General features: G+C 41.9%; 1 protein-coding gene across 1 annotated transcript in view; it reads right to left on the bottom strand.

Moving 5' to 3' along the window:
* Positions 1-13,643: 13,643 nt before the first annotated feature.
* The window catches only part of gcgrb (glucagon receptor b), a 24,971-nt gene continuing 23,968 nt past the window's right edge, over positions 13,644-14,646 (bottom strand). The window contains exons 13-14 of the mRNA XM_079278174.1: positions 14,560-14,601; positions 13,644-14,190 (exon numbers count right to left, since the gene is read on the bottom strand). Of these exons, the coding sequence (XP_079134300.1) occupies positions 13,774-14,190; positions 14,560-14,601 (459 nt within the window). The 3' untranslated portion in view covers positions 13,644-13,773. The remainder of the gene's footprint in view (positions 14,191-14,559; positions 14,602-14,646) is intronic.

Below are 14,646 nucleotides of genomic sequence, written 5' to 3'. Positions count from 1 at the left end.
TAAGCTATTAAGTGTCGTCCATTTTATGCTTTGTGATAAAGCATAAAAAACGATTAATTTATTACCATGGCCGAACAACAATATTAAAAAAAGACGCAGAAAACTGCAAAAAAACCTGTAAAACCTGCTCCGTCTGATCAGGGCCATGTGATGCAACTTGCTGTTTTGTTTGAGCTGTTGCCAATACAGGCAGGATGTTTGATAGCAGAGACTAAAAGAGAGCGAGGAAGGAAGAAGAATGTGATAGTCATAAAACAAGAAGGCATTCCCCAACCTCTTCTTGCAGGTGTGCAAAGAAAAAATCAAAAGGGGAATAAGGTGGTGAAATCCAATCACAAGTGATCACTCACTGAACTGCAGTCGCATATTCCTGAAACCGTGTGGATCCATAGTATCTGGTTTCATTCTCCCACATTACCTTCAGCTACATCCATGACGCCCAAAGGCCAGTAACTGCAAATGAACCCGTCTCAACCAGACCCTGAAATACATTGAAGCACAGCCAACAGGCCATAGACTGCAGGCCCAGTGCATGTACTCTCTGTGACCCGTCCCACTGTTGTTTCTTAAGCCTCAAGTTCAGCATTTTGACCGTTGCTATCTTGAAAGTGGAAAACCTTCGTAAACTAAGTCAGCTCACAAGCCTTTTGGAGAAAGTATTAGGAACCATTGGGGAGTCTCCAGCAGGCGAGTAAGTGCGGGATGTGGTGAGATTATCGAGTTGAGCTAGATCTCTTCTCCACTGTTCCCATCATCTGAGAGAAGATCGTCCCAACTTGTGCCTCGCCTACACATCTCCTGAAGAATGATCTTTGCCTTGTGGCAAAGATCTGTGGCTGTAGTAACACCTGATGTCCACACGGGGGCGATAGATATCTTCCGTTATTCAGCGGATCTCACACACTGCTTCCTGTCTCTGGTATCTGTAGTTTACTGTACTGTCGCTCACTAAAACAAACCCCCAAAAGAATCAATTTTAAGTGTTCATTTTATGCAAGCACCAATAGTCACAGGCATCAGTAAAGGGAAATCCTAAACCTGAGTGCACTACTTTTTGAATCTTGAATGCATAAAATATAACTATACAATATTTTGAAGAAAAAATGTCTCTAAACATACAACAAGTGAGGCTCTTTATTTTGTATTCCATTCCATGTATTCAACTTGCTCTGTGGATGATTTACATTTCTAATAATGAAATAAGATTCACAGAAAAAAAATCCTCTCAGGCTGATTTACTTACTGATTTACTTACTGATTTATGAAATGTGATGGTGAAAACTATAGCCTCTATAGTTAACCAAGTCTTGCCTTTTAATCTAATCTTCCATTTTTAATATATTGATATTCCTGTTATTTCCAGGAACAAATTACATTTTTTACAGAGTTCTGAATGCCTGAGGACAGTGGAGCAATTAAAGACACACACACACACACACCCACACGCACACACACACACAGTTACGCTTGCTCAATGATCATAATCATGATTTTTCATGATTATTTGAATATGTTACACTGAGGTGAACACTTGACCGTCAGTTTGTCATTTCATGCAAGACTTGGCAGATACATTCCCTCTCATTGATGAGTCATAAAACCAGCCGGCCTCTCGGAAACACCTGGATCACTGAGGAGGGCGCGAAGCACTTCGAAATGACACAAGTGAAAGTGGGTGCACACACACTGAGGAAAAAGTCAAACTTGGATCAAAGAAGGACAAAACTGAGGACCGGCAGAGCGCAGGGAGAAGGACAACTTGATTGGCTGCGTAATGAGATATCATGTTATCCCACCGTATATATCAAAACTATCAAAACGCAATGTTATTAAAGTGATTCAGTGTTTATGTATCGAGTGCATCTTCACACCGAGTACATCTGTCTGCTGTTGAAGGTGAATTAAAGTTAAGTGATACATGAATTACTGAGTAGAAGCTTGTGGAAACCTCTATTGTTTATATGACCAAGAAGGATTAGATAATGGCTGCTGACTATTGTTTCTAATCAATTTGACAGTAAGAATGTTAACTTTTGGGTGTCCAGTGTGTTTGCATGTGGCATATGGATGTTTTAGGAAGAATGAATCCTCTCCGTCTTTACATCATCAGCATTCATGTTTGTCAGCCAAGACAACAAAAAGACGGACAAATCCGCCTCTTGCCAATCCATCTCAGTTTGCATTCATAGTATATCCTACAGAAGAGAAAAGTCAATCAAATTTGAACAAAATAAAATAAACAATGAAATGGACAACAAAAGAGAAGCATGCAGAATGATTGTTGCATTGCATTCATTGACTCTCTCAACTCAGGATTTGTTGCATCAGGAATTTACGCAACGCCACTAAGTCACATGACGTTACGACTGTAGGTCGCATTCCAAACCATTTCTTTCTAACCGTCAGAGATGTTGTTGCCTGGACCTGGTTTTATTACATAAAAGTAAATAAAATTGACAAGCATGAGGCAAAGGACGGGTTACAAGACCTTTGATGTAAGACAAAAGTCATAACAACCATTTTCACACACACACACACACACACACACGCACACACACACACACACACACACACACACACACACACACACACACACACACGGGTTTCTGACTCACTCGACATTGTTACTCCCTATTACCACAGCAACAAAGGGTTTGAGAGGTTTTAAGTGAAACGCAGATTATGCAGATAATAATGAAAGACTGCCAGTTCAAACATCCATTTCAATAAGACTGAATACTCAATAACTTACTGTGCTCGATGATCAAAAGACTAAAAACATTTACTGTGTTGGAAACAGCTCCAATCACAAACGTCATTGGCTTTTCTTTCAGTTCTCACTGATGATTCCTTCATCCTCAAAAAGAAAGCCTTGTGTCAAACCCTCATAGAATCAATCTCACAGCTTACAGGACAATAAAACAAACCACTCAGCCATTATTACCTTCATTTGTTTTCTTCATCAATTAACTCTTTTATATGCTGGAAGTGTTTTGAGCTGTGGGAAGCCACTCTTAAATATGTGGCATTATCAAAGATAATTGATGTTTAAGTCGTTTTGTAACGCGCTTGGTTCAACGCCATTATATGTTGTTTACCGATATCATTAAAGCCATTTTCTTCCGGGCTGACTGCTTCTCTGAGATATCTGGCAACGCTCACATCTCACCAGCAAGAGCCTCGCTCTCCTTCACAGACAAATGACACAAGCTGCCGCGTTCCTCTGCGCTGCAGGCTTTCAGATAAAATGCTTCTCATGTCTGTTGCTACGGAGTTAATCAAAGAAAAAAGAAAAGAAAAGACTACACAGTCATAAGTGGAATTCTCACTATATGCAAATGTGTAACCCACAGCCAATGTCACTTATATGAGCCCATTATTATAATTACCGCCGTGAGGAAGACAGAAACAACTAAATTAGCATCCAAATATTAAACAAGCCCAAAGCAACTGTGGAATTAATTCTTTCATGAAGTGTATGTCTTAAGGGAGCAGTTGATGTCACCGCTGCCTCTCTTGTGTGTTCAGCCCCTTCATTCTCTCTTTTTCAATCTTTCTCCAACGTTACAGGCTTTCAGATCAACCCGAGGCGAATCACTGGAAAACCAGTTAGCCACACATGCACACTAACATGTCCAGATAAGAACCTTAACCTTTTCTTTTTCCAACCTTTTCGTCCCCCAAAGTGAGAGCAGTTAGTTTGATTCACACACACACACACATCCCGAAGGTGTTTCGTGATTCACTTCATTCAAGGACTTCTCTTTTTTAATTATTCACAACTCAAGATTAAAACAACAGAAGGATAGACAGCGAAGGAAGGAGCCATGCAGTTTCACCTCCAATGAATATCAGCTCCAACTCGTCAGTGCGGCTGCTGAGAAACATGTTGAATAATGGAGCTGGTCTCAACACAGAGCCCTGACACTGCTCTGACAACAAGTCATGTTTCATAGGCTTTGAACCCCATGCGTCAGCAGTTCCTCTCTGAGGAATTAAAGGAGTTAATAGAGACAGAAATGATTGGTACTGAGTGAGTAACCGAGGAGTGAGTAAGTAGAGAACGAGGAGAACAGCGCCAGCAGCAAGGGAAACAGACAGAGAGAGGATGAAGGGACGAGGAGGAGGGATGGCGTCAATGCGCAGCTGAGGGTTATGAAACTAAACAAAACATGCACACTGTTTATCTCCTTAATTAATTCATGTTGATTTGGCTTATTGGCAGTCTAAATCCTCCACAGACGCCTGTTCTCTCTGCATGCATAACTGACCCTGGAGCCTCATACACTGAATGAAAATATCATAAAGAATAATTTAAAAAAGCCCTCTTCCTCTTCACATCGAAATTCAGCAGAATTTTACAAAGGGCTCAACTAAACATAAACAGATACAAAGAAGGTTGATGGTTTGAGTTACTCAGACATGATGATGACCAGCTGACCGTTGTGGCCACCAGCACTAAATGCTGCACTGGCAGCACAATGGGGAAGAGCCTTGGGGACACCGAAGAGCAACACGAAGATTATTTTAGAGGTGAGCACACTGCAGTCACACGCTTACTCAGAGATTACAGATTACTGTGACCGTTATTATTTACACATGATGATGAGCCTCATAATTATTCCTCCCACACACACACATACAGCAGGTCTCACTCCTCGTTATACAGCATGCATAATGAAGACGCATGTTCTCGATGCATACTTGAGAACACAGTTTCTATCTCAGATACTTCACCATTTCAAGTGATTTTGAATGCAATGTGCAATACTTCTCCTTGAGTGCAAGTGTTTCATTATTCGTGCTTTCTCATCCACCTCAGATTTAGCATTTTCTGCAGGTGTGCAAATGCATTTAAGTGCATGTAATCCACAGATGAAACCACTCTCACATCTGTAAATGTGACGCGAGCAGCTGATTGGCTGGAAACACAGGGAAACAGCCTCACGACGGCTCTTCAGAAGCCTGTGGGGGACAAAGTTTAAACTGTGACGGTTTAGGCCTGTGTGAGATCATGATGGTAGCTAAAAACAGAGATATAGAACTCAACAATTCAAAGATAATGTATCGTCATTATGCAACACAACAAAAGCATAATGATCAGAATTATAGTCAGGATCATGATAGGTTGCTTGTTTTTTGTTTTTTTTAAACAGTGGGCCTATCTGGAAGTGAGCCATTCAACAGCACTTGCCATGCAACCAGGAAGCTGAAGGACAATACTTGCATGCATATGCAGTACCAGTACCTCTTCTTTCATTTTACACATTGTCTCCTCCAACAGAATCAAAGTATTTTTTTTGGTCTCTGCTGTTTCTTCGCTGTCTGTAATAGAACTGGATAAGGTCAGAGGGCCAGGCGGCTTTGATGCCTTCGAATGGTCCCTGTGGGAATGTCATCTCATCCTGCAACTCTTTGACTTTGAGATCCCATCCGTGCCAAATATGGCTTTGCATTTTAAAATATGGCTTTGCATTTTAAAATATGGCTTTGCATTTTAAAATATGGCTTTGCATTTTAAAATATGGCTTTGCATTTTAAAATATGGCAGGCTGTTTCCTCTATCCACATGTAGAGGAACGTGCTGTGATGATGAGCTCCACCACACGAACACACTCAGATACATACAGACATGCAGTTTACTAGACTTTCAGTGCTTACATTCACGAAACTGACCTCTGAACACTGCATGTCTTAGCTTAGCCCCGACCCTCAACACACACACACACACACACACACACACACACACCCTAATGGGATTATTAAGGGGTGGGTGACCGCTAACTGACCTCTGAAATGGTTTGTCATTAATGAAACCTAGAACAAACACTGCAGAGTCTTTGGACACATTGCTCCTAAAATGTGCTGCTGTTTATACAGGCCGCAGCATGAGAGGGCAGATAAGAGTCGCGCTTTAACATAGCAGAGGTCCTCAAGGGACCCGATGACTGCCAATACAGTACATCGAGTTGAATTCATACGTAATCAGATGAGGTCTGTTCTCAGCTGAGAGGTTGCTGTTTTGACAGTTTGAATCACGTGGCCGGGCAAGCTAGTTTCTGTCCCACATCCACGGCATCTGAGCAGAGATGAGGAGTACGCACTATTAAAAAAACCTACTCCAGAGAAGAACTCAAAAATCAATTCAGGATCCTGACTATATCCTGTGTTTAGGTCCAAAACCCCTGGATACTCCACTTAAAATAGAGCAACACTATAGCATCTCTTACTGAGACCGTCCCTAAACATCCTTAAACTGTCGGCTGAAATTAGGCTTTTTATACTCTCTATACCAAGAGATGACCCTGATTTTATCCTCTGGGTTTTTTACTTCGACTTGACAAAGCTCCTCCAGAGGACATTACAAACCAGTTTTCACAGGCTGAGCAGTGCATCGCATACCTAGAAAAGAGGTTTTGATGTGTAAAATCAGTGGATTACTACTCAATAAAAAGAGACACGTGAGTATTGAAGCTTTGACGTGTCTTAAAATAGGCATTGGCTAACAAGTGGCTAAATGAACTACAGAGCGATCAACAGACCGGTCTGCTGTCGCAGCCTCATTGTGTTCATGTGGCCAAGGTGTAGTTTTTTGATCGCCCAACGTTAGCTTTTTATTTCCAATTGCTTTCGCTCTTCAAAAATCATAAAAATGTTGTTAATTTGTGAAGATTATCTGAAAAACCGAGTGTTTGCCACAGAGCTTAATTCCTGCAATAATCCAATTTTTTAAAAACTCAAATTTTTTAAAAACTTTAAAAAAAAATAAAGCTGCTAAAAATAAATCTGCTGTCATGTAATTGCATTTGTTAGGAAAAGACAAATGCAATTACGTGGAATGTAACTCGCGATCATCGTGAGTGTGTCACTTGGTTCATTAAATCAGTCATTAATTAAGATAGACGCAACATTATTTTTTAACCATAATTCCTTGCGGCGGCAACATTTAAAGTCACGCACCATTCAGCCGTCCATGAAAACCAACAATGTGCTTATGTTGCACTGGTTTAACGATTATTTTCATACAGTTATAAACTAATGAGATTCCTGTTGATGAATATGAATAGACAGTGTCAATCCTTTTGTTCCATTATATATGTATTTATTTACTTCAAACATGTAACAAATAATAAAAATATAATTAACGAAGTACAATTCTGAAACAGTAGTGATACACAGTAGGCTACTTAAGCATACAGATATTTAGTACACGGAAAACGACTTAATTACGGTAACGACAGCGAGTGTGATTTGTAATTTCCACCCCTGGCAGTGAGTAGGATAATGATGTCATTCATTTTGTTCCTAAGTAATTTGTGCTTCCTGTCAGCAGTAAGCCGTTTGATTATATGTAATTAATTAGCTTTTCTCAAGCATACTCTTCCCTTCTCCACACGCTGTGATTTGGGTAATCAATGGTCATATCAATCAATGTCTGATATGTTATGTGGTTGTGATGGCCAATCTCTTCTCTCTTACTAATTGAAATTCAGAGGACATGTGTGCGAGATGAAGAAAGACGTGCAGCTCATCTAAAGAGACAAGGGTGTTCAAGGAGTCGAGTTAGTCTGACTCAGGGTCAAGGAGAAATCATTTTACTGGCAAGAGGTGCAGCAGCCGACAAGTCATTAGCAGTTATGGAAGTCTGAGCCACGGAAGAATCCCCATCTATCTCTGTCTGTTTCTATTGCTGTTACATATGAAAAGGACTGAATGAGTCATCTGCACTCTGTATCAGTGGCTCGGCCTGCAGGACCAGTGTCGTCGAGGTACGTGCGCGTGACGGCTCTTCAGGGATCTCCAGACGCAGGAGAACACAGATGATGGGAAAAGTTTAGTCAGAGCAACCAAAACACAGTCCGAGTGTTACGAAAGAACAGACAACTGCAACTCTGGGTCCACGGTTCAAACTACTTCACACAGCACTCGCACGGCGGGTGAAAGCAGATCTGTCCCTCTTCGTCTCTCAAAGGCTTCTGGGGCACAGAAAAACTGTAAAAACGTGTTTTAGCACAAATAAGGATGACAAGGAGGCTGCACTATTAAACCAAGCTCGTCTCTTGTTTCAACAGAATGTGTCTGACAACCTTTTGCTGTGATTCAATACCATTTTGAGAAATTTCTGTCAACTTGTTTCTTTAGTCGTGGCAAACACGAAAACCAATCTGCAGAGTTTGTGTTTTGTGCTATTTAGTCAATGTTAGCATGCTAACACGCGGAACTAATATGGTGAACGAGCTAAACATCATATAACATCGACATATCAGCGTCTCCATTGTGAGCATGTTGAAATCTGCATTTAAACCCTTTCATTTATGAGCAATCGTGGACACTTTGACATGAATGAATGAATGAATGAATTTTATTTATATTGCGCTTTTCACAGACAGTAGTATCACAAAGTGCTTAACAGAGCAGACATTTAAAAGCATAAAAAACACAATGTGACCCAAGGGTCAATAAATTATCTACACAGAGCTGGCTTTAAAAGTATTCACAGTATCTGTGAGGCGCAGAGTTGCAGGCAGAGCAGCAGGCAAAAAAGTGTATTAAAGTGTATCCGAGATGCTTCAGGAAGCCAGTGGAGAGATCGGAGTACGGGGGTGATGTGAGACCGTCGATTTGTCCTGGTGAGTAATCTGGCGGCAGCATTTTGGATGACCTGCAGACGGTTAAGAGCAGATACACTGAGTGATGTGAAAAGTGAGTTGCAGTAGTCAATGCGTGAAGAGATAAATGTGTGTATGATCATTTCTAATTCAGGTGTTGATACTACAGATCTCAGTTTACTGATATTTCTTAGATGGATGAAACATGACCTGGACAGCTGCTTAACATGAGGGTCAAACGACATGGATCGATCAAAGAAAATCCCAAGATTGCGCAGGTTGCAATGGGCAGCAGAGGAGAGTGGACTAATAATCTGCCTGATCATGGGGACAAACTCCTCTGGAGCAATAACTAGGACCTCCGTCTTAGAGTCATTGAGTTGCAGGCAGTTTTCTGCCGTCCAGTCTCTGATGGCATTGACACAGTCCAGGAGCCTAGTTAATGTGAATGCCTCGCTGGGTTTGAATGACAGATGGAGTTGGATGTCATCTGCATATAAGTGATAGGACACATTATAGCTTTTTATGATCGGTCCCAAAGGTAACAGATACAGGGAAAATAACAGAGGCCCCAGAACCGAGCCCTGCGGTACACCACAAGACAGTGGAGAGGTAACATGCAGACTGCAGGAGCGTGACGGTTACAGGCTAACGCTAACACCCACAGACACCACTCTCAAACCACCAGTGTGCCAACACGGCTTCAAACAGCTGTTACACCGGCAGGACTGTTGACTCATAGTCTCGATGTTCAGTCTTGTGAAAGATGAGTTGACTTACTGTCAACAAACTCAATTTATAAAATGAAGTTATAAAAACACTCCAGTTAAAATGTGCAGGATGGAGGCTGACATTCTTCAGTTCATTGTTGGTGTTTAGAAGAAACACATCTGATCTCTGACTATGTTGTGTGTATGTACCTCTGTGCATGAAGGGAAGGGCTGCTATAGCTGAAGTGTTGCAGCGGGAAATAAAAACATTTGATTCGTATCGCAGACCAAATCGCATTGTGCTCATGATCTGATTTTTTGCAGTATCAAAACCGCAGCCGCACAAACACAGACGCTCACGTACTATTCACACAGACGTGAACAATGTGTTTTCCTCTTACTTCACTTCTGTTTGGTCTGTTAAACCTCACCCAGTCTTTGCCTGTTGTTGGACTGAAGTACTTTTCACAATAGACCTGTCACGGCTGACTGATGCCTACACCGTGCTGCTCCTTTGTCATTGCTGCGTCATTGTTCCGAGGTGTTTTTGTCCTCATCCCAAAAATAAATCTCCTGGCTTCGTGTGGCGCGTGTATACGACTTCCTATCCAGTTATAACTCACAGGAAGTCGGGATTTACAGCGACAGAAAGAGATAAGACAGAGTTCACACTGACACTGACATTGCAACACACACACACACACACACAGACACACACACACACACACACACACAGGTGATGATGAAGCTGGAGATTTCCAACCAAATCCAAGTCACTAAAGGTCAGGGAAAAGTTGGATTGAGCCTTTAAATATTTAATCATTCAATATGAAATAATACCTTCAATCATTCATCCAGTAATTATGGAGGCTTTTGCTTTGAAGACGGCACTCAGTAATGTGGATCTGCTAGAGCTCCTAGAAGTCTCTGAACAGAAAGTGAGAGAAACCTCATGCCGGATGGACTCGAAAGAACTCAAACGGACCAGAATTCAGAAAAAGCAGACGGAACTCATTCAGTATAATCTTTTGTGGTCAAAATGAAATCAACATCGGTTTAGCTGTGGGTCTGTGCTGGAATACGCATCACAATATCGCTGTAATATGTTTTCCCAGTTAGCGGGATCTACTCCTCAGATGGTTTTAGCAGAGGTATCCTGAGGGGCAGTTTTACAGGATGTGTGGAGGATTTTTGACCACTAAGATGTTTTCAGTGACCCTCCGATTACCCAATGCGTTTTCCACAATCCTCCCTGCAGACTTGGAGCATCACGACCAATCCGGAGCATTCGCTGGTCCCAGGAGTTAAAATAATATGACAAATAAAATAGATGTTTCCTGCAGACGGAACGCAAAATCAACTATAACGACCTGTTTGTGTAATATCTTAGCTTAGGTTTCGTAATTTTGAGTCCTTTTTTTGTCTGGCTTTTAGGAAATGAGCCTCTGGTAGCTCTCTAGGAATCAGTAAGCAATATGCATTTTGGTGAGATTCTTGGTGATCATGATGGGCCTGCACACATAAGGGTATGAAATGAAAAAAGCAGTGAGGCTGTTTGCAGATATATTTCTTCATTCGTGTCCACTAAGCGTTCAGAGTAAAGTAATCAAACACTAATATGAAATAGGTTTTCACTCAAGGTGATTCATTTGTGCTGCGATTCACTCATTTAAATTGAATTGCTTCGGTAAGAATCAATACACAACTTCTGTGCCCGTAAGCACATCCAGGGCTTCTACATATGCTGAACAGTGTTTGCACGACAACAAACTGTTGCTTCTCAATGGAGCCTGGTCTCACAACGCTGACGTCAAAGGAGCAGCACACAACAAAGGTAAAAATACAGATTTCTGTATGGATTTAAGGTAAAAATACAAAATCACCTCAAAGACCACATGTTTGACATTTGCTCTTAAAGGGGTGTAACACAACATGCATTATACTGAAGATGGGTGAGGTCCGAGCAAGGGAGAGACTGACTGCAGTCAAACAAGCAACTATAATTAAATACCAAAATCAAAATCTTCTTTATTTCTAAATGGCAATGGTTATTCTCGGAATAAACATGTGCAATACATCCACATAAGAGAGGTAAAAGACCTGACTCCAACCCTTTAATTCAAACTTCTCCAATGCATACTGAGCTCATTCTGTCTTTACATATAAATAAGTCCGGCGATTCCCCTGAGAGACATTGTGAGCCGTCCACAGCTAATATTTCCTGCTGCCGCGCAGAGAGCCGCCTCCGGTGCTTAATGTACTCTGTATTATGTAAATACGAGCATGAGGAGGGAGGGAGGTGTTTCAGAGAGATTTCTAGATCAATCACACACAAGAACACACGTACACGCACGTTATCGGGGACATGCATAATTCATGAGCTGGGAACTTATTATCCCCCAACAACACACAGAGGAGTCGTTATCATTTCATGTTGCAGTCGTTTATAGTTGTGTCGGTTTATAGTAAGTCCACTGATGGGCTTTGCGGTCAACCGTGATGTGAGATAACTGCACACACAGATGAATTCATTTGTCTAATTTTTCAGCCAAATTTGAAACATGTTTTTCCAGAGTTTACTTACTCGACTTGCTTTTTTTGCTCAAAAGCCGGCCAGCTCACAGCCTGTAGACGCACTGCATGACTGGAGGAATGACACTCATATGTTGAATGGACACAATACACTGACACTTTGTTTAAATGGACCCAAGGAGACGTATGAGATGCAAACATTTAGCTTTTATAAAAAACTTCATGACATTGTTTGCTTTGGACCCATTCTGAAAACTGCAACATTTTAAATACAAGCACAGGTACAATCATGTTTTGAGTCTTTTCTCAAGATAATTTGTCAAGTTTATGCTACTTTTTGAGTCACCTGGACTGCAAGCAAAAACACAGTATACCCCCCCCCCCCCGCCCTTGTCTTTATAATAGCTTCAGCAATATTTACAGAGTACAGTGATCTCTCTCGCACACCAAACTGAATATTTGTTTACAATCTTTGATCAAGAAGTTCATCATTAATACCTTTGTGAAAATCCTAGTTCGTTCTCCGGCGACTGAAATCAGTCATATTTATATATATTTCTGAACTGAATCATGTTTTAAAACACTAATCCGTGTTTCAGTTTGTCAATTTTCTGAATCCAGGATTATAAAAGTGGTTCTGTGTGGCACATTTTGCTTTCAGAGTCATGAAATATGAGCCCTGATTCAATCCATAGAAGAAAAACAAAAATCAATCATCAGCTGGCTCCTCTGTTGTTAATATGGTGCTCTTTTTAACAAAACATGTTCACTCGTTATATCGTGAAACTAAAAACCTTTCTGGCACATCGAAGGACTTCTTCTTGTTCTGTGTTTTCCTCCAGAATGCTGTATGACTGAAACAGCGTGAAGCTGTGTGGACATGATTGGAGCAGATTGAAGAAGGATGGTGATTGGTGACCTGGAGGTACTTGAGTTCATGTGAAACACCAAATATCACGGTTGCCAAATTGCTTTTCATCCAATTTACTAAATGCGTGTCAAGGAAGAGAAATCAAGAATTAAATGAAAGTGTCCTCGCTGGATAAATGCAAGTGCTGTTGGCATATTCCTATTTACATACATACACTTAAATATTGTTTCACCAATATTTATCCATTGTTCACATACATTCAGTCAGGAGAAGCTGTCGAAAGAAGCCGAAGGGAATTATAGATAAAAAGGGAGGGAAGGAATGTGCATGAAATAGTGGAATCATGGTATATTATTACTTCCTGTTTGGCTTTGTCCATTTAAAAGCAGAATAACTTACACATCACAGTCTCTGTGAGGAGGATTCCATCCTCTCTACCTCAGCAGTCTCTCAGTTCCACCTTCAATCCTGATGAACAAGACATGAGTCATGCATGCTCAAGTCCACGTTCAGTTTCATGTGTGCAAAAATGAAAATAAAATAAAATTGAGACTTTTGAGAGCTTCCTTTTAGGAGTAAAAAGCATCCATTGCTGCAAACACACAAACAACACCAGTGTGACTCACAACGACAACAGCGGGAGGCTACATATGGAAAGGTGTGAGCAGGGTTGGTGTCCTCCACAAACACACACATACACACACACACGCACGCACACACACACACACACACACACACACACACACACACACACACACACACACACACACACACACACACACACACACACACACACACACACACACACACACACACACACTCACGTAATCACCCTGGACACCAATATAGTTTCTTTTTTTTAGCATTCCTAATGTCTCAAGTCAAAAAGTGCTTTTTCACTTAACGTCCCCAATTCAATAAATATTAATTTGCAGCTGGGCGGGTTCAAAGATCCACGTGGGTGACTTCCTCGTTGGCGCATGACGGACACTGATTTGAAACAGCGATAAGCACAATCCGTGAGAGTTTTCGGCCTCAGAGCAGGTCGTCCTCAGACATTAGTCTCCTCTCCTTCCAGGGGGTATGTGCCACACTGCGCCCTCTCCTCCAGACACGCGTCCTCTGTGGCAGCGCTCACATGACTGCCGGCGCCTCGGTGTGGCAGGAAAGAGAACTGCAGGGTGTGCTTGCTATTGGCGGGCCCGCCTTTCCCCGCCCCGTTGCTGTAGCAGACGACGAGCGCGCGGTTCTCCTCAGGTGCGGCGGTGCACGAGGGTTCTCTGTCCGCTTCATTGAGGCGAGGCGAGTCACCACCAGGGTCGCTGCCGTTGTCTTCGTGGGGATAGGGTGGATTGCCGATGCTGCCGCTCTTGATGTGCGGCGTGTGGCTGTGGGTGTGGCGGTACTCCTCATCGATGTCCTTACCCAGCTTCCACCGCTTCCACTTTTTCAGTATCTCTGACTGCACCTGAGGGACGATGGGACCGCAGAGAGAGAGAGACAGCAGAGAGAGGACAGACACGCAAAGATTTGTGATGAGGATTCAATAAGACACCGAGCAGTTCATTAGATGGACTCGCTCTCTTGCCAAACATTTAAAAGTTTGGAGATTATAGATGGACGATGATGTGTCTTCGTAGACAAAAGAATAAAGTGGAGCTTGAACAAAGGTGGAGCTTTCAGAGGTATAAGCGGGCCGATCAAGGCTGGAGACAGAAACACTGATGATCATAATCATGTCTAATTTATCGTCTCTACAAAAGGGAAAGGAAGGAACTGCAGCAAGAGCAGAGATTAAATGAAGGTTGTGCTTTACATGAAAGCACATCCGTCTCACCTCTTTGTTGACGAAGCAGTACAGAATGGCAACCAGCAGGCCCTGCAACAGAAGAAGGAGCTACAACAGTTCAGTCATGTCAGATGC

Source organism: Melanostigma gelatinosum (assembly GCF_949748355.1).
Source record: "Melanostigma gelatinosum genome assembly, chromosome: 11".
Lineage (NCBI taxonomy): Eukaryota > Metazoa > Chordata > Actinopteri > Perciformes > Zoarcidae > Melanostigma > Melanostigma gelatinosum.
The sequence above is the reverse complement of the archived record's forward strand: the minus strand, read 5'-3'. Positions and strand labels throughout refer to the sequence as shown.